The sequence below is a fragment of the Euleptes europaea genome, chromosome 2 (assembly GCF_029931775.1).
Source record: "Euleptes europaea isolate rEulEur1 chromosome 2, rEulEur1.hap1, whole genome shotgun sequence".
Classification (NCBI taxonomy): Eukaryota; Metazoa; Chordata; class Lepidosauria; order Squamata; family Sphaerodactylidae; genus Euleptes; species Euleptes europaea.
Window position 1 is genome coordinate 70,379,776 of NC_079313.1, and position 24,474 is coordinate 70,404,249.

A 24,474-nucleotide genomic window follows, 5' to 3' on the forward strand; every position below is an offset into this window, starting at 1 on the left:
ACCAAGACCACGGTCACACAGCCCGGATAACCTACAAGAACCAGTTCATCATCTGTCTACATAATTCTATCCCACCCATTTTCCAAGGAGATCAGGGTAGCATTCATGGTCCTTTTCCCCATTTTGTCCTTCTGACAGACCTCTGAAGGTAGGGGTAGGTTGGGAGTGACTGGCTCATAGCCATCTGATGGGCTTCAGGGCAGGGTGGGGATTTGAATCCTGGTCTCCCAGCACTCTTAACTGCTATATTATACTGGATATTCATTACTGAATGACTCTCAACCGTGGATCATGATCAGTAGGCTATTTCCTGTGACATAACCATAGCAAAATCCGTTCATTGTGTTGTGTTAAATGAAATACCGTAGGAAAATACATGATTTGGTAAACTATTTATTTATTTAATTGACTAATTGATTGATTAAACCATTCTTTTCACCCGATTATGGCTCTCAAGGATGGTGAACAATTAAACAGACATTAAAAATCAATTTTAGGAACAATATATTCATATATGCAAAACAGCAAAACAAACAGGAAGAAGGAAATGCAAATAAAACAAAAAAGTCTTCACCTGCTAGTGGAAGACAATCATAGAGGAGGACAGACAAATCTCCCCGAGAAGGGAATTCTACAGTTTTGGTGCCACACAAAGAAAGCCCTTTCTCAGGTTGCCACCCATCTAAATTTAGACGATGGGGCATCTGATGCAAGGCCCCAAAGATAACTGTAATTTTCAGGTAGGTGCATATGGCGGTAGGCAGCCCTTGACATATGCTAGTCCCATATTCTTTAAAGATCAATGCCAGCACTTTGAATTGGGCCCAGAAGCAAATTGGGAGCCAGTGTAGCTGGACCAAGACTGGAATGATATGGTCTCTACCTGCTCCAGTCAGCATGCTCGCCACAGCATTCTGTCCCAATTGTAGTTTCTAAATACTCTTCAAAGGCAGCCCCATGTAATCTAATCTAGATGTTACCAGGGCATGCACCATATGCAGGAAAGGCCTCCGCTGACTCACCAGCTGAAACTGGTAGAAGGCACTCTTGGCCGCACCTGCTACCTGTTTATCCAACAGGAGGCCCAGAACCAACAGCACCACCAAGCTATGAACCTGCTTCTTTAGGGAGAGTGCAACTCTGTCCAGAACAGGGGACACCTCAGTTCTCGGGTCAGTCCTTCTGGCCAACAGTAGCGGCTCGATAAATGCAGTACACCATCAGGGGTTCTGAAACATGAATTGTTTGATCAACTAAGGGCTGTATTTATCATGACTCATTCATCTTAGGCTGCAGTTACCAGATTTATTATACACATGCTTCTCTTTCTTTCGAAAGCTCAGAACTGCTTACGTGGATGCTGTCCATCCTGGCATGGTGTGTACATTTCTAGCTTCAGTGGTGCTTATAGGTTCTCAAGTCATTCATATTAATTGTTCAGATCAGCTTCTGAAGTAGAAAGGGGGTATTTGAGAATGTGAGGAGATGGCAAAATTAATAATAATTGATTATAGGAGGAGCACCAGAAACAATGTTGGGATACTGTATCTAATGAAGGGAGCTTTGACTCTCGAAAGCTTACACCCTGAAACTCTTCTTGGTCGCTAAGGACTCAAATCTAAATGTTGGGATAGAATCCTTATTATAAGAACATAAGAAAAGCCCTGCTGGATCAGACCAAGGCCCATCAAGTCCAGCAGTCTGTTCACACAGTGCCCAACCAGGTGCCTCTAGGAAGCCCACAATCAAGACAACTGCAGCAGCACTGTCCTGCCTGTGTTCCACCGCACCTAATATAATAGGCATGCTCCTCTGATCCTGGATCCTGATTATAAATACTTCAGAATTTGGCAGCCTCCGCTTTCCTAACTGTGTGCCTTGAAGAGGGCTGTTTGTTGGTTTGGAGGCTTTGTATTTCTAAGCTGTTGTCTTGTATAGCCTCTCTTTCATTGTCCCAATATGTTCTGCAATATATAAATACTGTTCTTTTTTTTATTCTTGCTGCAGCTTTTGAGGTAACACACTGAGGGGGGGAAAGGATGCTTTGTTAATGTAATGGTGCTTTATGGACAAACCTTAGGGGGAAAGAGAAGATTATCTAGCACTGGAGGGGTGAAACAAGCATGCCGATTGTAGCTAGGATTAATTTGATGTAATTGCCTAAATTCCATAAACTGCAACCAAGGCTCCCAGATATAAATAATGCATTTTAATTAATGGGTTGCCAGGAGCTGAATGAAACTCAGGTTCATCACCAGAGCTTGCTAGTTTTAATAACTGGAATACATTTCTGGGTTCAGTTAGTTGCACACCGTCTATTAGCGAAGTGAAATACAGAGCCAAATTTGATTTCCTTGTGGGAGTGACCTTACCAAAATCAGTGAGATTTCCCTGCTTATTCAAAGTAGAACCTTGAATGTTAATTCCACCAAAGTTGTTAGCAGAATATGCACTGACTGAATAGTTTTAAAGCTGGGCATCTGCGGTAGCCGATTTAACATTCCTAAGTGTTTAAAGATCCCAGAGAAATCCAGTGTTAAAGTGCCTAATAGGATTGCATCAGGAATGGGGTATGCTGTTGATTGTTCAGCACATTTAGAAATGTTTGAAGTGCTTTTTTAAACATAATGAACTTAGGATAAAGTAAGGGTTAGTATTACTATCCCTACGTTGCAGTTTAGAGTGGCTTGGCAAAGGCTACTGAGGGAGTTCATAGTGAAGGCTAGGTTAAAAATGAGGATTTCTAATTGGTAGCTCAATCTCTCAGCCACTGTGGTGTAGCAGCTCATGAGGATGTAGTGAAGAAATCAAAGTATCTTCGTTTACAAGAATTAGTTTTCTTAAGGCCTCGGCTATCAAACTTTCCTCTCATATCCCTTCACGTGCAGACTTCTGGTTCCTGAAAAAACCACAATAAGTCATGATGTGTAAATCAGATGAAGCAACAAACTGCGGTTTGTTCTCTTGCTGCATCAAGCTGTTGGGAGCATGGTCAGCAGTGTTGCATCAGTGAGCGTAACATCCAGGAAACCTGTTTATGGGACACATGAAAGGGATGCCACCATCCAATTTCCTTCATTTAGGCAGCATCCTCTTTTCTTAGAAGTGTTTAACAACATAACCTTATCTGTTGTGTTCAACATGTGAAAATGCTCTATGCCTTCACTCCACAAACTTTGGGGAAGGGCAGTGGTTCCGTGGTAGGTCCCAGGTTCAATCCCTGGCATCTCCAGTTGAAAGGACCAAGTAGTAGATGATGTGAAAAACCTCCACCTGAGACCCTGGAGAGCCCCTGCCAGTCTGAGGAGACAATACTGACCTGGATGGACCAATGTAAGGCAGCATCATGTTTTCATCCTTTCAGAATTCAGATATCAATGTAAGTGATGACATATATCCTGTTGATTCAAGAATATATGGAGCTTATAGGGAGAGAAGGAAGGATTGGGTGAGTGCTTGGCTCTCTTGGCCCTTTCTTACATGCCCAGGACAATGCCAATCAGCACTTTGGGGTCAGGAAGCAATTTTCCTCCAGGCAAGATTGGCCATGGATCCTGGAGGGTTTTTTGCCATCTTCTGGGCATTGAGCAGGGGTCACTGGGGTGTGTGTGGGGGGGGGGCAGTTGTGAATTTCCTTCATTGTGCAGGGGGTCGGACTAGATGACCCTGGAGGTCCCTTCCAACTCTATGATTCTACCAGTAAAATATTTTACATTTGTTTGTGGAAGAATGGAGGTGGTTTCTAGCAACAATTATGTTAACAAGACATTAATTTGATAACCTAAAGAGACTAGTTAATGCTTAATGCAAAACATATTACTTGATCAACATTGGAAACTTGACTGAGATGACAGCAACTGACCACTTCATTGCAGAACAATAGTGATTCATATATATGACATGAACAAAATGCTGATTTTCTGCTGAATTTGAGATAGCAATATTATCCCCTTATTTATATAATGTGCATAGCTGTTTACATAATACAAGAAAGCAGATCTCTGCTGCAAGGAGCTTGTGATCTAAAATTTGATATAAGCAAGAGAACAGAGAGAGAAAGGAAAAAGGTGGAGATAGAGAATAATAGTTGAAGAATCTGCATTTATTCCAGTTACATATATTTAGTTTACTAGAGAAAAGGGACTAAGACGTTAAATATGCAATCCTGTGCAGAGTTAATTCCAGTCTAATCCTATTGATTTTAGTTGCCTTTGAGTAATTCTGCATAGGATTGCACTGTGAGCCAAGTTTAATTTTAGTCAGGGACAGGGCGCCAAAAGAAGGGTTTTAAAGAAGAGTTTGAAAGAGAGTTGGCATCATGCAGATGTTCTAGGGAGGCACGAGGGGTAGCAAGGAAAAGCAAGAGAACATTCAGGCAGGTGAGGATAGTGGAATAATCCCATAAATTTAAAATCTTAGTTGTGTTTAGCTGGTTGTTTTAGCTCCCAGATGTTGAGGTTTACCCAGAAGTGAAGAGGTTTTGTTCTGCACCGTCTCTGTGTGAAACGAGTGCTTTGGTAAAGCACATGGAATTTCATGCCAACAGGTTTTGAAGAAAAGACAAAAAAATTCCAAGTGGTAACTCTGAAAACAGTGCTAAAGATTACTGTGTTTTTGCCCATTACTGAAGGCAGTGATATTCCTACTTAAGCAATATTGTTAAGGTAGTGTCCAGATTTTTAAAAGGGCCACCCAAGGTATTTCCTCATTGCTACCTGCTCTAAGAATGCAATAAACAGTTGTAATCACAGTTATTAAAATTATGAACTGCCCTGATTGTGTCGGCTTAACAAAATTCAATTCATTAATACTCTTTCATTAAATTAGCTTAAGAAGATGTAACTAATTAGCTTAAGAAGATGTAAATACATAGCTTGCTATGTATTTGCTGAAGGCAACACAAGCAATACGAAGCTATTCTGATTATTTAAGTTATTGCATGAGCACAAAGAAACCAAGGAAACGAGCAGTTTGTGTTAGAATATTAATAGACGTTTGTTTGGCATTGTTCCACTGGAACAGGCTTGAATCTCAGGACAAACCTGTTGTTTAATTTGTAATTGATGCTGGCTTTGGAAAATATATTAAAATTGCTTTTATATGTAATTCAGCCAGCTTTATCGGAGATCAGGTTCAGTCAACTGGAAAGGGAAGTGTGCTCTTATAAATAAACATAAAGAGTATTTAGTTCTAAATCATTGTTGTGTACAAGGTATAGGAGAGTTCAGAAAGATATCTGGCATCTTCCCGGTCCCTTCCGTGGCATGGCCTGTTGTGCTTTGCCAATTGGCATCATCTGAAAGCCTTTCTGTTGCACAGAGGAGCCATACCTAGCATCTGTCATATGTGGGGGTTTCCTCCCTTCTCTTTATCAACATATGAAGCTGCCTTAAATAGAACCAAACCACAGGTCCATCTAGCTTAGCAGTGTGTACTCTGATTAATAGGAGCTCTCAGAGGTCCCAAACACAGAAAAGCCTTTCCTTCCAACGACACCTGCACCCTGAGATCTTGAAGGTATGCCAGGGATTCAACCTGAGGTCTTCTGCTTGTAAGGAAAGGAGTAGTTCCACTGTTGTGGAAGGGAAAGCCAGGGAAAACCTGGCTGCCTCCAACCCTTCTCACTTTCTAAAACAGGCATTTGGATCATTTTAAGATGCAAAATGTTTGGAGCCAAAATTAGATAGAGCAGAGAATTTTAATCTGTGAAGGATTTTTACAGAGCAATCCTAAGGAAGTCTACTCAGAATCATACTATTTTAGAACTTGGGTATTCCTTGGCATGTTAGTGCACATAATTTTTTCTCTGTACTACTGGCCTCTGTATTTCTGACCAGCCCCCCCCAACCCGCCCCCCCGACTCTTGCCAATTTACAGTCAGTGGCTGGCAACCCTAGGGCATTATACCTTGCTGAGGTCCCTTCTCTCCCCAGCTTCCCCACCCCACCCCGCAGGCTTCTCCTCCTGGAGTTGGCAACCCTATATTTTACCTTTTCTTGAAGAACCATTTCCTGTACTGTGTAGTGTACCAAAACCTATTCTGTGCAGATTGCTCCCCCTCCCCTCTCACCAGACACAATTATCTCACCACACACTTCAATTTTTACCTGGCACCTGTTTTCTTGGTTAGCTATTTTCTCTAGAGTATGCCTATTTATCTGATCTTTGCATATCTACAAACATAACCCTTTTCTGATTGCAACAGAGCTGTTACAGCTTGCAGAGTTTGGCAATGCCTTGTTGAATGATCCCATAAAAAACCAGAACAGATGGCTGCCTTTTAAAGCATCCATTTATATAGTGTAGTTCCCTTTCCCTTTATCTTCCCTCCGCATTTAAATAATTAAACAAAGGGAACTGCCCTTCCCCAGCAATTCAGAAAGCTCAAGCACAAAAGAACAGATTCTGCCCTCAGTAAATGCACTGAAAACCTACTGAGACTGTCATTTAAAAAGATTCCTTCTGTTTGATTGGAATTAAAATTCCCTTATGGGCTAAAATAAACTGAATTTCTTTCCTGTCTTTATAATTTTGCTACCCAATGTCTATGAGCCAGCTTATAAACAAAGAGCTTCCTCTTATTCACAAAGGACTAATGGTTTCTCCTGTAACTTGTTGAACGGTCATTAAGAAACAGGAGTTCACGAATTCTGACTTGTTTGGGTAGCTAGTCTGTTTCTGGTGGACAGTGGGGCTTGGCTTGCTTGCTTCCTGCACCACAGAGGCAAAAGTGCATTCTTTTTTTGAATCCACAGTCCAGAGAAAGAGTGGTGGGTGATGTATGCTGTAACTAGTTCCATCCAACTCCATTCTCATTTTCCTCGCTTGTGTGTTCCTGTTGCTTCAGGGTAGTTGTTTTTTTCTGTTCCACAAGTGTTGTCCAGCATATCTCCCTGCAGATTTACACTGCAGGTTTTTATGCCAGACAAAAAGTGATGTAATATTGAATCGACCACTAGAGGGACCAAACCAGATGCGGAACAGAATATTCCCCCTCCCCCCATAAACTAGAATACACAAACAAGGAAAATTAGAATTCAGAAAAGCCCAGTATCTGGTACTCTTTTGAAAGAGGCACACTCTGCCTCTCTGTAGTACTGACTACTTAAAAAAAAAGTATTCCTCCCATAGTGGGATAGTAAAGCCTTTGTCGGCAGTTGTAGAGCTAAATTTAGGGCCACTGCTGGTGAACAGTCATCTGTGTTTGTCATTCTGCAAATACATACTTAGGTTTATTGTGGTTTTAGTTATGAAGAGGATAAGGAATTGCAGTTGGGGTAGAAAGGAAAGATTATTCTACTGCACAAGATTCTGTGACGAAATCTTCTCTTGTCACCTTTCTGTTTTATATGAAGAAAAATTGCATTGCTCTGTTAGATTTCCTTTCAGGTATACTTTTTTCTCAGAACATATGGAAGGCCATGTTTTAAAGATACAAAATCAACTAATGAGTATATGTGTGCTTATAGTTCTGAATCTTGGTGGCCAACTTGAATAGCCTTAGTGGTCTTTTGCGCAGTATTACAGTTTTATCTGCTAATTATCCTGTGTTTTAATTTACACTGTAATTCTCCCACTGAGTTCGGAGTACATCTTCATCAGCGGGTTTTGTTGTTTCTATGCTATGGGGGGCAGGATCCAAAAAATGTTTGCTTCCTGTCACATGTGCTAGGACCGCCCTCTGATATCCAGTTCTCTTCCTGCCTTAGAGGGAGAAGCAGCATTTGTGGTTAGCTCTGTAGCAAACCTTCTTTCCTAGCCTTTGCACTTCAATAATTATTCCTGTCTAACTTTATTTCTGTGTTTTTTTCTTAGTCCTAATCTTGGTCTGTGTGCACCCAGCAACCTTTTCCTCTTGTATCTACTGTTTTCCCTTGTCTTTGCCTCTGTCTCCCCCTCCCCCCTCCTCCGTTTACAATATGTCTGAGAGTGGAGATAGGGCTTCAGAGGAATTAATGTCAGGAGACGAGGAGCAAGTTGAAGGACTCCTCCCCCCCCCCCGATAGTTTTCCCTAGCGGTGTCCAAGAGCCGCAAAGGGGGGAAATGGGCGAATCGGCCCGATTTGCAGGCGGCGGCACAAAAACGGAGCCTCCAGCTGGGAGATGTTCAAAACGGAGCGAAAAAGACCTGAGAAATCAGCAGTGGCTGAACATGGACTGACACAAACAGGACACAGGGTCTTATTCCAAGACACTGAAAGACTGGACAATTCTACCAGCTATTTTGTCAGATTGCACAGAGAAGCCATTGAAATTCATAAACATCAGCACAACTTTAACAGAAAAGAAGAGAGTTTAAGAATGAATAAGGCTTGGCTTCCTGTCTTGAAAACCTCCAGACTAACAAAGACTACAGTCAACAACAGCCATGCAGATTAGCTTTGGATTTCACATATTAACAGATCACTTCAGGATACAATGGTTCCATATTAACATTCCACACCCTCATTAGCACATTATCTTGATACTTACAGGACAATGGTTAGCACATTACCTTTGTTACTTTTTGCAAGACAATGATTCAGCTCAAGCCCAACCCCCTTACTATATATTACTCTTCCTACACACTTGACACTGAGAGACACTGTCCTTCAATGTTACTCCTCTGAAGATGCCTGCCACAGCTGCTGGTGAAACGTCAGGAAAGAAAATACCAAGACCATGGTCACACAGCCCGGATAGCCTACAAGAACCAATGAACTCTGACCGTGAAAGCCTTCAACAGTAATCATTACACCTTGTTGGCTTTTCTGGAGTAGCTGCTGTTGAACAGTAGCCTGGCTGAGTCACGGATGTCATGTGGTAGCAAGTCACCTGGTGGTCACTGCTGGGCCTAGTCCCAATGAGTCCTCCCTTAAAGGCCAAAACACCCCTGGAAAGGGCCCTTCCCCCTCCCCTTGCCTTTTACTGACAGAAACTAAGGCTTGAAGGCTGGCAGTACTGATGTGGTTGCCTAGCAATGACCACTGAGGCCATTTGTTTCTTAAAGCTAAAGGTACTGTTTCTGTTATGGGGGGGTTAACATCTGCCAGTATATTTTAATTTTAGATTTCAGATTTTTCTGCAAATCTGGGCCTTTTTACACGTTTGTAGTTTATGGGTCCAGACTCCAGATTTAAGTATCCACAAGCTGGGCTGTGTTGAGAATTAAATATACTGATAAGTTCAGAAAGAATCACAGTTATTCTTTCCTAGCCGTATTGGTTCTACAAGGCTTGGACAAGTTAATGGTTACAGAGGGCTAATATATTCTGGTACAATATCTTTATTATGCTGTGAAGTGCTAGAATGAAGCTTAACAGTACTTTTTCAATGGCAAGGAAAGAGCATGGTTGAATTGCAGAACAGTTGTTGAAAGATGTTTCTGTCCCCTGAAGGCTTTCCCCTTCTTTTAGCAATAAAGCTAAATCAATGCGATGAAACCACATTGTGCCATCCGTAGCAAGTTAAATGCCTTAAGTTCTTGGTTTTGAGAGGGATGTGATTAGATAAAAACATTTTAACAATTTGCAGTTTGTCACTGAGTTTGAGTGGTCTTGGGCTAGTTCCCCTCTCTTGGGCTCCTTTTTTCCTATCTGTAAATTGGGTGTAACAATTGTTATGATCAAGCACCCTGAACCCATGGCAACTGTTTATTTTCCCAAGAGGGGAGAGTGAGAGAAAACTGGGAAAACCAGACCATTTGGCCTATCTGCCAAATGAATTGATGAATGGGCATCATATCACCTGTTCAGGGAGAGAGGGATGCGGATACATGCCGGAGGGCCTCATTGACAAAAAGCAGAGCATCTCCCATGAGGGGCAGGATTCCTAACTCTGGATGGGGGTCGCCTAAGCTGACAGAAGTTTTAAAAGGTGAAATCTTCCTTTGTTCTAGGCCCAAACACTCCACCCAGATGCTGTGACCAGTGGGCCTCTTCCTCCTCCCTAGCAGCACAGCCAGGAGGATGGGGATGTGTTTGCTCCACCTAAGGTTTTTAATGCAACTTAGCTAGATTGATGTTTTCCTTTTATTTTTGTAGATCAGTATTCTAGAATAATAGAATCATAGAGATGGAAGGGTCCATACAGGCCATCTAGTCCAACCCTCTGCTCAATGCAGGATCAGCCTAAAGCATCCCTGACAAGTGTTTGTCCAGCTGCTGCTTAAAGACTGCCAGTGAGGGGGAGCTCACCATCTCCCCAGGTAGCCGATTCCACTGTTGAACAGCACTTACAGTAAATTCCGCCCTCCAATATCCAGCCAGTACCTTTCATCCCGTAATTTAAAACCATTACTACAAGTCGTATCCTCTGCTGCCAACAAGAACAGCTCCCTGCCCTCCTGTAAGTGAAAGCCCTTCAAAAACTTAAAGTGAGCAAGCGTTTCCCCCCTCAACCTCCTCTTCTCCAGATTAAACATTCCCAAGTCCCTCATCCTTTCCTTGTTGGGCTTGGTCTCCAAGCCTCTGATCATCCTCGTCACTCTCCTCTGCACCCTCTCGATTCTGTCCATATCCTTTTTGAAGCGAGGTCTCTAGAACTGCACACAGTACTCCAGATGCAGCCTGACCAATGAATTGTGCAGCGGGACTCTGACATCTTGTGATTTGGATGTTATTCCTCTGTTGATACACTCCAGAGTCAAATTAGCCTTTTTTTATCACTGCATCACACTGGCTACTCATATTTAACCTACAGTCCACCCATATCCCAAGATCTTGTTCACACACATTGCTCCCCAGAGGTGTATCCCCCATCCAGTGTGTGTGTTCCTCATTTTTGTTACTCAGATGTAGAATTCTGCACTTATCCTTGTTGAATTGTATCTTGTCCACATCCGCCCAACTTCCCAGTGTGTTCAGATCTCATTGAATTCTATATCTTCTGGTGTGTTTACTGCTCCTCCCAATTTGGTGTTATCTGTAAATTTAATGAGTAGTCCCCCCACTCCTACATCCAGATCATTTGTAAAAATACTGAAAAGTACCAGGCCCAGAACTGAACCCTGTGGCACCCCACTTGACATCTCCCCTCATTCAGATGAAATGCCAATGACAACGACTCTTTGTGTGCGGTTCTCCAACCAGTTCCCTAACCACCAAATTATCCTAGAATGCAGTCCACAGTCCTCTAGTTTACCTATCAGAACATCATGGGGAACCCTGTCAAAAGCTTTACTGAAATCCAGGTAAACAATATTGACAGCATTCCCTCAATCCAGTAAGCTCGTCACTCGATCAAAGAAGGAAACGAGGTTGGTCTAGCAGGACCTGTTGAGAACAAAGTCTTGCTGACTTCCCTGGATCACCAAGTTGTCCTTCATGTGCTCGCAGATTGATCTCTTTAAAATCTGCTCAGGTATCTTCCTTGGAACAGAGGTCAGAATGACTGGCCTGTATTTTCCAGGGTCATCCCTCCTCCCTTTTTGAAATTTGGGATAACATTTTCCCTCCAGTCTTGTGGCACCTCTCCTGTCCTCCAAGAGTTCTGGAAGTCTCTGCAAACTCTCTAGAAAATTCTTTGAGCATTCTTGGGGGCGTACCATCTAGCCGAGGGGATTTGTATTCATCCAATGCAGCCAGGTACTTCTCAACTACCTCTCTGACCATGTCAACCAGCAGCAGACTCCATGCCTTGCCTACTACCATCTCTACATGAGCCTGTTCTCTTCTTTGGGGGAAAAAACGGAGGCAAAATAGCCATTGACCATTTCTGCTTTCTCTCTGTCCTGTGTCAGGGTTTCTCCATTTTCACCCAACAGTGGGTCTATTGCTTCTTTTACCTTGTGTTTGCTCCTCACATATCTGAAGAAGCTTTTCTCATTGTGGCGAGCCTCCCTGGCCAGCCTCAGCTCGCTGTCAGCTTTGGCCTCTCTGAAGTCTGACCTGCAGTGCCTAGCAACCCGCAGATTCTCTTCCTTAGAGGTATGTCCTTGTCTCCATTTCTTGAACATTTCCTTTTTCTCCCTTAGCTCATCATGGAGTTCTGTGTTCACCCACATTGGCTTCTTGGATCCCCTACTATGTTTCCTTCTTGTTGGAATAGCAACAGCTTGAGCTTGCAAGAGCTCTGGTTTTAGGACAGCCCACCCTTCACACTCTCCTTTCCCTTCTAGAAGTCCTGCTCATGGAATGACTCTCATCATGCCTCTGAGTTTGTTAAAGTCTGCCCTACTAAAATCTAACAGACATGTGTGGCTACAAACTTCCCTGGTCTCCCACAGCAAAAGGAATTCTAGGAGGAATCCTGTTACGATAGTTATTTTCTGTGTATGTGCTCTAGTTTAATCTTTAGCAATAAAGCTTCTTTCCTGTTTAAGAAAGCAGACTATCTGAAATCCCACACACACATTGAAGACCGTTCATACATGCTAAGGATGTGCACACAGGAGGAACTAAATTAGTTAGCAGCTCTGTCCTTGGTACTTGCTCAGAGGCAGCCTTACCAGGGAACTCCAAGGCGCTGGTTGCTTGAGAGGCTGGTTTTTATATCTTGGGTTGGTGGCAATGAAAAAGAAACATGCTTTTGCATGAAGCCAAGCTTGCAACATGCATATGAGTACACACGGACCCAGAGTGGGATTGTGACAATGATAACCTCCTATAACTCAGAGAATACTTGTGGATTGTTAAAAATAAAAGCATTCCAAGGCATTCAAACAATTTCTGATGGGGAGATGGGAGAAAGAATATGCTAGCAAAAAAAACCTTCACCAATGTTGAGAGCAAATGTGGTAAAATGGCTTACGAGCAAAGAAGCCTGCAGTTTAAATGGCACTTGATCAGGTGACTAGGAAAGCCACAACTTGTCCCTTCCCCATCTGCAGTATGGGGATGATAATACTGGCCTACTTTACAGAATTGTTCTCAGGGCTGGAATAGTGTAAGTGTTCAAATGCTGTATTCACGTTAAATATCGTGACTATGGCTGTCCTGGGAATTGGGGTTCACCTTTGAGCCATCTTAGTCTGATGCTGTTTTGCATTTTCTTTGTGTTAATGTTAGCTCAGACCCACCAATAATTTCTGTGGAGGGAAGGGATTTCTGTCCAAGGAGCACAACTTCCTTGTCTCCCACTGCAGTCCCAAATGCCCCCCGAAATGCTGCTTCTGGGGGACAGGAACAGCCGTCGGAGGTAAATCCCAACCTCCCTTTCATCCAAGACTATCTAACTAGTTTTGTAAGCCACCTTGTAAATGAACAAATAAAAAAAGCAGAATTGAAATATTTTATTTAATTGCGTTAATTCATGGCTTTTCCAGATCACTGACTCCAGTGTCATTTTAATGTTGTATGTATTACCTTGTAGAAGATACGGTAATTCAGATCCAAATGATATGAAGAAATCACTCTTCTGGGTGCAATCCCAGCATGCACACGTTTTCCTTCTTTCTTTCTCTCTTTGCTACTGCACGTGCATGTGTGCATACCCACCCCATACAGAAATTTTTCAGAATTAGTAAGGTTTCAGCTTTTTCCAGGGGAGAAGAATGTTCATGTCCCCCGAGTCCAATAATATTTGGTATTAAAAAGTTGTTGCTTAATTTTATGTTTATTTTCCATTCCTGTCAGCTTTTCCTTATGAGAGAAGAGAAACAGAAATTGCCCCCTAAATCTAGGTTTTCTCTTTGCATTATAAACCTGTGCTGTTAATTATCCCCTTAGCTTGCAAGTTGCCATGACAGCCCACCTGGACTTCTTTTCAGCATTCTAGCTTGACGGATCTGTCTCTCCAGTCGGAGAGTGCGGAGAAAAAGTAGAGCAAGGCAAGCAAGATTTAAAATAAATTCCCTGCTGCCTTTTGTGCATTGCTGATTATACATTAGGACTGGGGAATGTGGATACAGAACACTGCTGCTTTCCCATCCCTTGAATAAGTTATATTTATGTATTATTTTTACTTTATATTTCACATGCACCATTTCCTAGTCCAGCCCCCCCATTTTATATTTCTGACCTTCATACTCTTTTCTCCCAGTTATAATATTGAGTGCATGGTACTTTCTACATCTCTTCAGATAGTGAAGGAGTGGATTTCTGGGATCCCAACAGATCTCTGCAGGTTATTGCAAAGTGGCTGGACAATTTTAGCTTTAGGCTGTAAGTGTATGCCTCGCCTTCTAATGAGATTCCTTCCCATGTTGAACAGTTCAAGAGGTAAAAAAAGGTAAAGGTCCCCTGTGCAAGCACCGGATCATTCCTGACCAATGGGGTGACATCACATCCCGATGTTTACTAGGCAGACTTTGTTTATGGGGTGGTTTGCCAGTGCCTTCCCCAGTCATCTTCCCTTTACCCCCAGCAAGCTGGGTACTCATTTTACCGACCTTGGAAGGATGGAAGGCTGAGTCAACCTTGAATCGGCTACCTGAAACCAACTTCCGTCGGGATTGAACTCAGGTCGTGAGCAGAGGTTGGACTGCAGTATTGCAGCTTACCACTCTGCACCACGGGGCTCCTTCAAGAGGTAAAGGCTTGGAGAATTCCCGTCTACAGATGATGCTCTGTGGCAGGCTAGGTGGAAGCCTGGTAGAGCTGGTAATAGTTTGAGGCAGAGAGCAGCCACTCTCAGCCTCAGTTCCAGGTATAAAATGGGGGGGAGGGCGGTCTTGATGAAGAAGTGAGCTGTGACTCACAAAAGCTCACACCCTGCCAGAAGTTTTGTTAGTCTTTAAGGTGCTACTGGACCCTTGCTCTTTTCTACTGCTACAGACAGACTAACATGTAGGGTTGCCAGCTCCGGGTTGGGAAATACCTGGAGATTTTTGGGGCGGAGCCTGAGGAGGGTGGAGTTTGGGGAGGGGAAAGACTTCAATGCCAAAACAATTTTCTCCTGGTGAACTGATCTCTATCGGCTGGAGATCAGTTGTAATAGCGGGAGATCTCCAGCTACTTCCTGGAGGCTGGCAACCCTACTAACATGGCTCCCCATCGTGATCCACCTCACAGGATTATTGTGAATAAGATAACTGCCGGAAAATATTTCACATGTGGCGCAGAAATTATAAAGAATACGCAGCAATAAATGAAGGAATGGCCTTGTAAGTGTTGTTTTGCCAAGGGCCTGCAGTTTCTCTAAAGAAGCACTGGATTTAATTATTAGTGGCAAATGAATTGCCTACATATCCTTCAGGGTTAATCATATTCAGCAGTGTTTGTTTAAATATGTTTGTTTTAATTAAAAGAGGGATTTCCACATTGGGTGCCCAGGGATCCCTGAGCTCTATTGCAGCAGGAATAATGACAGCCTTCAGGGTTTTATGTCTCTCAGCAGTGTCCTTTAAAGATATTTAGATGTTTTCAGTTGAGATGGAAGGCCGTACGGATTTCTCTCTCTCCCCCCCCCCCCATTAATCTGACCTAGACCTCTGGGTAGATTTAGTTATTGGGAGTGTTGGTCCCTTTAGTTTATTCCGTGGATGTTAGGTTGGCGCACATGACATTGTGGCTGGTGGTGGGGGGAAGATGTTTCAGGCAGTCTGACTGTTAGGATGCACATGCGGCATATTAACACCTTAATGCCACCCTGTGGCTCATTGTCGACAATGTATTCCTTCTCCCCTTTTGTGATTCCTGATAATAAATTAATTGTGCCTCCCAAAGAACAGCGTCGAGGGAACAAAGCAATCAGTGACACCATCTGCTGCCGGGAGGTTTGTGTAGTCAAAGGAGCTGCATCTCTCCGTCGCTCAGGAATGTGGATGGACCTTCATGCTGGCAGCAGCCCCTTCTGCCAAAGATACCGGTCTGGGCGTTGTAGCAGATTAGAGCAGAAATGGCTCCGTCCTTCTAAGGCTGCTTTGGTGCAGCAGATGAGAAGCGGAGACACGGGAGCACCTGGGTCGAATATTACAATAAATAGTGAAATGAGCGCTCAACTCTAACGCAGGCAAAACGAAATGAGAAACTTGACTGTCTGCATACTTTATGAAGCTATTAGACCATAATGGCTAAATTCCTCTGACCTAAGGAGAAACGAAGGCCTGGACATGGAGAACATTAGAAGGCGAGGCATACACTTACAGCCTAAAGCTAAAATTGTCCAGCCACTTTGCAATAACTCTAAGCTCAGTCTGTCTTTTCTGAAATGAGGATGCAACCTGCAAAGGCTTCTGTTTTACCATGTTTCAGAGAAAATAGGCACCTGCATCATCATCATCATCGTTATTGTTATTATTATTAATGTAATTCACAGTGGTCCTTTCTCACTTGGACTCAAGGCAGATTACGCAGTCAATACAGTCGACCGATGGGACATTCAATAGACAGTGCAACAGGATTAAGGTTGTAGAACCAAGCCCTGCCCATGACTCACCTGGGGCCAAGATTTGCAGCACAGGGTGTGTGTGTGTGTGGGGGGGGTTTGGGCATGGATAGGAGCTCTTCCAGGGGCTCTAGCTGGTGGCAGAGAATCAGGGGCAGGAGCCATGCCCGATGGGAGACTTTTGCTCGTCCCCACCGGGGCGCCGGCCGGAAGGGGTGGGGGGCGTCCATCGCAGCGCCTTACCCGCCCCTTTAAAGCCAGGTGCCCTCAAGGCTGTGCTCTAGAAGTCTAAAAACAGAACTGAAGCAAAGCGTAGGTATTAACATGACACATTGAGTGACGCAAAATTCCATAGTTGAATCCTAGTTTCAACAAGCTATACACAATAGTCTAGATAGACCAAAGCTTCTTAAACTGTGGGTCGCAACCCCATATGGGGTCACGTAACTGAATGTGCGGGTTGCAAAAAACTTGGCAACAGTATGCAAATTAGTATGCAAATTTGCTTTTGTCTGTAATACATGGTAAAATTATATGTATACCAAAGAATTGCTTTAAAATAAATTTCTTTATTATTTATTATCAGTAAATGCTTGATTTATATACCTATTTTATATACCCGGGGTCGTGTAAAAACTTCTCAGGTGAAAAGGGGTCGCGAGTGGAAAAAGTTTAAGAAGCCTTGGTCTAAACCACAGTCCCAAATACGTTTTCCAAGGAACTCTGTGAATCATTTAGTACAGTTCAAGTCTATTGCCATGAGAATCTGAGAAACTGGGGCTCTGGGGCTCGGCTTTCACACTGGCCATTTATTTTACTCTTGTTTCTCCGTGCAGTGGTCATACTGTAACTGAGAAAACCCATTCTTGTGTGATCAGCGCTGCATGGCATGGAAAAAATGTAGGCGCCGATGTCTTCATATTCTTCATGTTCTTCCATTTTCCCTTGTCTTTGCTGAAAGGTTTCAGGTACCTCTCTAGCTGTATTTCATTTTAGAGGATATAAACCTTTCCATAATGCATAACTCCTCAAACAGCACACCCACATCAGTCTGTTTTGTTTTGCTTGTTTATATATTTACATTTTTTAAAATTAGATTTATACCTCGCTCTTTCCTGGCCAGAGCCAGGCTCAGGGCAGTTTACAACAGTACAATGGTATAAAATCACATACAGGATAAATTTATAAAAGCATAAAATCTACATTTCTATTCATCATTAAAATCCTAGAAAAATCCTGATTAAAAAAGATGGCTTCCTAACTAAGTTTCTCCCCAAATATGCATTAGAAACCAATACTATACAATATTATCATAAGGGGGGATCAACAAACCCTAATAAGCAGTGATACTGGCGGGAATAAAATAGTAAAATGGAGACCAAAGGGAGGGAAGTAGGGGAGTTTGAGGGAAGATCCAACAAGATCAGCAAGGGTGAGGAGAGAGGAAGGCCAGTAGTTGTATAAGCCATCACTGCCATCAACCATAGCCCTGGTGGAACATCTCTACCTTACAAGCCCCGTGGAACTGAGCCAAATCCCACAGGGCTGGGGTCTCACTAGACAGAGAGTTCCACCAGTCGGGCCAGCACCAAAAAGGCCCTGACCCTAGTCAAGGACAGTTGGATTTTTCTTGGGCCAGAGATCATCAGAAGATTATTTCCAGCTGAGTGTAAGGTTCTTTGGGGGGGGGGGAGTATTGAGAGAGACGGTCCCGTAGGTATGAAGGTCACAAACCATTTAGGGTTTTCAAGGTAAGTACCAATACCTTGAACTTGATTCGGAACTCAATCTGGAGCCAGTGCAGCTGATAAAGCACTAATTGAATATGTGCTTTCCATGGGCTCCCAGTAAAGACCCACACAGCCACATTCTGGACCAGTTGCAATTTCTGGAGCAACCTGAAGGGCAGCCTTGCATGGAGCAAGTTAAATTAATCCAGTCTGGAGGTGACAGTTTCATGGATCATCACAGGGCCTCAAAGCGGATTACACATAGCGAGTCAGTACAATCAACAAAATGGGACATTCAATAATTAATGCATTAGGAGATTAGGTGTCTGGAACCACCAGAAAGAAACAGAAGCATAGCATCAGTATTAACATGACACATTGGGCGAAAACTCATGGTCGCTTTAGCCTCCTTTATTCCCTGTTTCAGCCAGGATTCAGCCAGGATCGAACGCATGCATTTTCGCCGAACGTGCGTTAGATCCTGGCTGAATCCTGGCTGAAACAGGGAATAAAGGAGGCTAAAGCGACCATGCGTTTTCGCCCATTAAGTGATACATAAATTACATAATAGGATCCTACTTACAGTATGCTACAAGTATAGACCATAAGCCTCGATCGTTTATCCAATCATTTATCCTTGATCATTTATCCAAGTTTCTGAACCATTTTGTACTCAGCAGTCTTATTACCTGCACAGAAAAACCCTCTTGAATAGTTCAGTTTTGCATAATTTGCAGAAGGCCAGGGGAGTGGGAGCTTTCCTGACTTCCTTGGGCAGGCCATTCCACAAGATGGGGGCTATAACAGAGAAGGCACATGTACAGACAGATGTTGATTTTAGCCATTTGCTGGCTGGCACCTTCAGAATCCCCTGCTGACATGAGTGGAGTTGATGTGGTGGAGCATAGGGAGAGAGATGGTCCCATAAATAAGAGCGACCAAGACCATGAAGGGCTCTATATGTGATAGCCAATACCTTAAACTGAGCTTGGTAACAAATGGGCATCCAATGGAGCGTCTACAGAATGGGAGTAATATGCGTGCTCCGTTAATAGTTGAGCTGCAGCATTCTGGACCAGTTGGAGTTTCCAAGTTGATTTTGAAGAGAGACCAATGTACAGTGCATTGCAGTAGTCTAGTTTCAGTGTTACTGTGGCAGGGAACCAGGTGGCCAGGTCTGGCGCAGCCAGGGCTATCTTATGGGCTAGGCTAGGTTGGAAGAAAACTTTTTTTGAAGCTGCATTAACTGCTTCTCCAGAAATCAAACTGAATCCAGTATGATCCCAAGGCTTTTAATGGAGTCACCAAGGGTTTGTTGAACTCCATAAAAAGTGGGGAGAACAATGTCCTTCAAGACCTCTGCCTTCCCAACCAGCTTTACCTCAGTCTTTTCAGGGTTTGGTTTCAATTTGTTCACCCTTAGCCTTTTAATAACAGCAGCCAGGCAGCGGTTTAGGACCGCTACCACATCACCAGGAGATTTGGATAAGGATACAATATCGTTAGCATATTGATGACAGCCAACCCCAAAACTACGAATGATTTGTAATAAGGGCTTTACATAGAGATTGAAAAGCATGGGGGATAGAATTGTGCCCTTTGGAATCCCATAAGATAGGTCCCACACCAATGACAACTGGTTTCTCTTTGGAACCCTTTGAGTCCGATCCATGAGGAATTATTGGAACCAGTTCAACACACATCCCATGATAGCTACATCTGTCTCCAGGCTCCTCAGCAAGATGGCATGATCTGCTGTATCAAAGGCTACAGATAAATCCAATAAGAGCAACAAAGAGACTCCATCTACACTCAGATGGAGGTCATCACCTAGGGCTAGAAGAGTCGTCTCTGTCCCAGCCTGGCCTGAAACCAGGCTGAAAAGATGAGTTATCCAAGAGCAGGACAATCACAAATATGAACAGCATGTCATCTGTTTCTCTCACAAGACACTGAATGTGCCCCAGTGTGCCTTTCAAAAACCCATGGCATAGATTCATAAACAAAGATGAAGAGATAGAAAAGAGCAAGAGTCCAGTAGCACCTTAAAGACAAACAAACTTTTGGCAAGGTATGAGCTTTCATGAGTCTCATCTTATTTCTTCAGATGATCTAAAGATGAAGAGAGTTAATATAACAAAAGTGGCTTTGTGCTTTTGGGAATTCAGGTTCTAAGTAGTCCCGGATCACTCTGAACATTCAGCTGCCCTCCCCCTCTGCCACTTTACACCACTTAAGTCAGTAGCAGTTAGAGGGCCTCTGACATCTCTGCCTGAAAACCCCCACTTTGACTTCAGAACAGATCAGCCAGTGGCCTTAAGAAAACGGGGCAGCACAAAGGACTAGCTGAAGACGGATGAAGTGAAAAGTGTAAAAAGGGGGGGATTCTTTGAGAGAATAAAAAATGCAGACCATCTTTTTGATGGGTCCTTAACTAGTAGTACTGAGCTAGAACATAGCCATTACTTGTGACAGGATCAACTCAGAGCTCCTGCGTTATCTGCAAGGGAAATAAATACACTCTGTTCCTTGTGGTATGTTTGTCTGGAAAGAGTACACCTCAGTCTGTTGAAGCTTTACAGTATTTCTTTCTAGGATGTCACAGTAAGGAAACTACATGTTTTATGAATAAAAAAATTAATATTCCATCACAGACCCTTCTGCAAATGCATATGCATTGACACAGCTTCCCTTTACAGCTTGTCAAGTGATTTTGGCATAACGCTGTCCATATTTTACCAAGTGGGCAGGTTTGTTTTGCCAGTGTTTCTTTGTACTACACTTAATATTTGTGCCGCTATCTGTCTTTAGTGTCACTGTTCATGTTTCCAGTGGGTGGGCATTGGCAAGACTCATCTTGTCTTCAGAGCTGCATTAGTGTGGCACGTCTGTTCCTCGCCCACTGAGTAAACTCACAGCAGAGAGATTGTGTAATCCGTTTTAGATGCTGGTTGCTAACGGATTTTCGTGTCATTTCAGACACAATTGTTTTGGCTCCCGGCTGCCAATGGATTTTATTTACCTTTTCAAACAAAGCTGCTTGACAGCGCATTCCTGAGCCGCACTGGCGGCCAGGACAAAAGTCTTCCGGAGGCCGGTGAAGGCATCTCCACTTGAAGGGACTAGGCAGGTAGGTGAAGCAAAATACCTCTGCCTGAGACCCTGGAGAGCCGCTGCCGGTCTGAGTAGACAATACTGACTTTGATGGACCAAGGGTCTGATTCAGTATAAAGCATGTTCATGTGTTCATCATAACATAGCAGTTTTGTCCTTATCTGTTCCTGTACCCACATCAGTGCTTATTACCCCTTTTCTTTCCAAATTTAACACTATTTTCGTTCCATTTAGCTCTCTTCCCAGATTTTCACACCTCAGGCAAAGGTTTAATTTTTAAAAAAATTCCTCTTAACTCCACTTTTCAAAAATGGTATATCTAGTCCTTGGTATATATAATGGTATATCTAGTCCTTGGTATATATAATGGTATATCTAGTCCTTGAATCGCCTGCTGAGCATGGAAAGGGCCCAATCCTGGTGACATAGTGGCTAGAAATAGGGTGGTGGCCGCTTGTTTTTATCACTTCTGATTACAGGACAGTTGATTCTGAATGACTTCCATGAAGAAAGAGTAGCCCAATTCCAGTTGGCGATCTTTAAGAAGCTAGGATTGAGGGGGGAATTAGCTTGTTCAGTGTAGTTCTGCTTCGTGGATTAAAGCCAAAGTGTGGAACTGCTTCAAGTCTGAATTGTCTTTTTAACTGTCCTCTCTTTCTCCTTTCAGCCAAGAAAACTTGTGCTGAAACCGATTTTACCTGCAACAATGGCCACTGCATTCCATCTCGATGGAAGTGCGATGGTGAAGAGGAATGTCCCGATGGGTCAGATGAATCTGAGGCGACTTGCAGTGAGTACTCCCACTGAATGGTCCTGGAAATGTTCTTTGATTAATTTGAAAAGTGGAACTTGGAATTAAAAATAAGACAAATTCTCTCATACTCATGCTGTTATCCTGAAAGAGCTCATTCGGTGTTGTAGTTTTAAAGCCAAACACTGCAAAGCTCAATACCTCACATATCATTACCTCACATACATGTTGTGCATGCATTTCATCTCAGGCCTAAGCAGTAGTTTACCTCTAGAAACTTGCAAGGCAGTAAAGATAGGCAATTTGCTAGAGAGATATAATCTTATTCCAGGTGGTTATTGTTTCCTGTCTCCAGTTTTACAGTGGAATGGATGGCAACCATTCCGGGAAAGTGACATAAAACGTATCTGATGTGGTTGAAAATGGGAAACTTACTTGGCTGAGATCATTCAGCAGAATGGAAATTGAAATGTACTAAGAAAAAAAGGATCTTACTGCTGTTGTAATAGTTTGCATTCCCATTTATTGTGAACCTTTAAGGAGAGATGTGGGGATTAGAAAGCATTTTAAGGTGCCCAGTTTCCTTCCCTATTTTACATAAGTTATACTATATGTCTGCAGAGTTCAAGCTTTAGAAATACAAATTCATAACTCTTGTAATGTCTGGCAGCATCTCTAGGAAATTAGAGTGGATTCTCACAGAACCTATGAACAAATTATTGTGAAAAATGTTGGATAGGAATTCAGATTCTGGGAATATTCTGTGCTCAGGCTTTCGTTCATGCGCATAACGTATGTACTAACAGGGCTTGCAATTCTGATCTCCAAAAGCTGTTACAAAATGTAAACCTCCTACTTACTATATTGTTCCCAAATTGTTCAGTTATTAGTGAACCAACTGGTCTCAAACCTGTACTTGGATCTTACCCCATCATTTTGCATCCATTTCTCTTTGTATAAACATGAAGTTGGAATAAGTGAAATTTATTGTTTGTCTGGTTAGGGTATGAATCCCCTATGATTAGTTTTGCTTCTTGGTTTGGAGTTGCACCCTAAGAGGAAGTTGCAAATTTCCAGGTTGCGGACGGCCCTCATGCAGCTGTACCACGTTAACATTTCTCTTAGTACTGCATTATAGCAGATGGCTTTTCAGACAGCCCAGCATTCTGAGAGCTGTGCTCGTGTGAGTTGGGCAGCGCCAAGCAAGCAGAGGCCTGAAACTCAAGATCGCTTGAAGGCAATAGCTAAGATAGAAGCCAACTCTATCGCAGCAGGATAGGTTCATTTGCAAATATGATGTTATTGTAACTGTCAGAACAGTTAATTTGCTCCGGCGTTTTTTCTTATCATGCTTAGGGCTGTTGAAAAAAAAATGGTAACGTTCGGCTTCGGCAAAATTCGGCCCTTTTAAATTCGGGCCGTGCCGAAGTCCGAACTCCCCCGCTTCGGATCACTGAAATTTGGGCGAGATCCGGAGTTCGGGGGAAGATTCGGCGCCCCCGCAGGCCTTCACGGGGCTTCCCTGAAGCCGGGCGGGGGGGGCCTTTAAACAGATCTGCGCCTCCCAGCTGGGAGCTCCCTGCCGGGAGGCGCAAATCTGTTTAAAGGGCCCCCCGCCCGGCTTCAGGGAAGCCCCCTGAAGGCGCGCGGGGGGGGGAACAGATCTGTGCCTCCCGGCCGGGAGGCGCAGATCTCTTTAAAGGGCCCCCCGCCCGGCTTCAGGGAAGCCCCCTGAAGCCGGGCGGGGGGCTCTTTAAACAGAGCTGCGCCTCCCAGCTGGAGGGCCCCCCGCGCGCCTTCAGCGAAGCCCCATGAAGGCGCGCGGGGGGGGGGGGAAACAGATCTGTGCCTCCCGGCCGGGAGGCACATATCTGTTTAAAGAGCCCCCCGCCCGGCTTCAGGGAAGCCCCCTGAAGGCGCTCGGGGGGAAAAATAGGAAGCCCCCTGAAGCCAGGCGGGGGGCTCTTTAAACAGATCTGCGCCTCCCAGCTGGGAGGCGCAGATCTGTTTAAAGGGCCTCCCGCGCGCCTTCAGTGAAGCCCCGTGAAGGCGCGCGGGGGGGGGAGCCAAACCCCGAATTTGCCGAGTTTATTTCCCGAACACCCCGAAGTTGGGGAATTCGGCTCCCCCTGTTTCCCACCTTTTTTGAATTCGGTTTGTCCCAAACCGGAAACTGCCGAATCGGGGGAAATTCAGTGGTTTTTCGGTTCGGGACGAGCCGAATTGACAGCCCTAACCATGCTGTTATTTTCATCCACTTCCCATTGATCTGGGAGAGTTTTTAAATATTCACTGATGCTGGTACATGGGGATTTAATTCAAAGGAAAATGGAACTGAAATGTTAGGTTAGATGTATATGAGTGTGTGCACATACAGTTATACACGTACACACCTATTTATTTGAATATTACCATAATTATCTTGTTTGAGAATATTACTCTGTGGGTGTTATCTTATACAGGGTTGCACTGACTTCATTAAGGGCTTAAATGAAGCCCACCACTATTCAGATATGAAAACATTGAAGCCAAACATGTTCCACAGTTCACAAAGGGCCAAAGGTTACCTTCAGTGGTAATAATTGTCGCAGCCTGGTTTCAAAGTGCTAAAATAAAATGTTCAAGTGCAAAATG

The 24,474-nt window shown here is 43.6% G+C and overlaps 1 protein-coding gene across 1 annotated transcript in view; it reads left to right on the plus strand.

Moving 5' to 3' along the window:
- LRP8 (LDL receptor related protein 8) overlaps window positions 1-24,474 on the plus strand; it is a 255,962-nt gene that overhangs the window by 133,388 nt on the left and 98,100 nt on the right. The window contains exon 3 of the mRNA XM_056844773.1: window positions 21,757-21,879. Within this exon, the coding sequence (XP_056700751.1) occupies window positions 21,757-21,879 (123 nt within the window). The remainder of the gene's footprint in view (window positions 1-21,756; window positions 21,880-24,474) is intronic.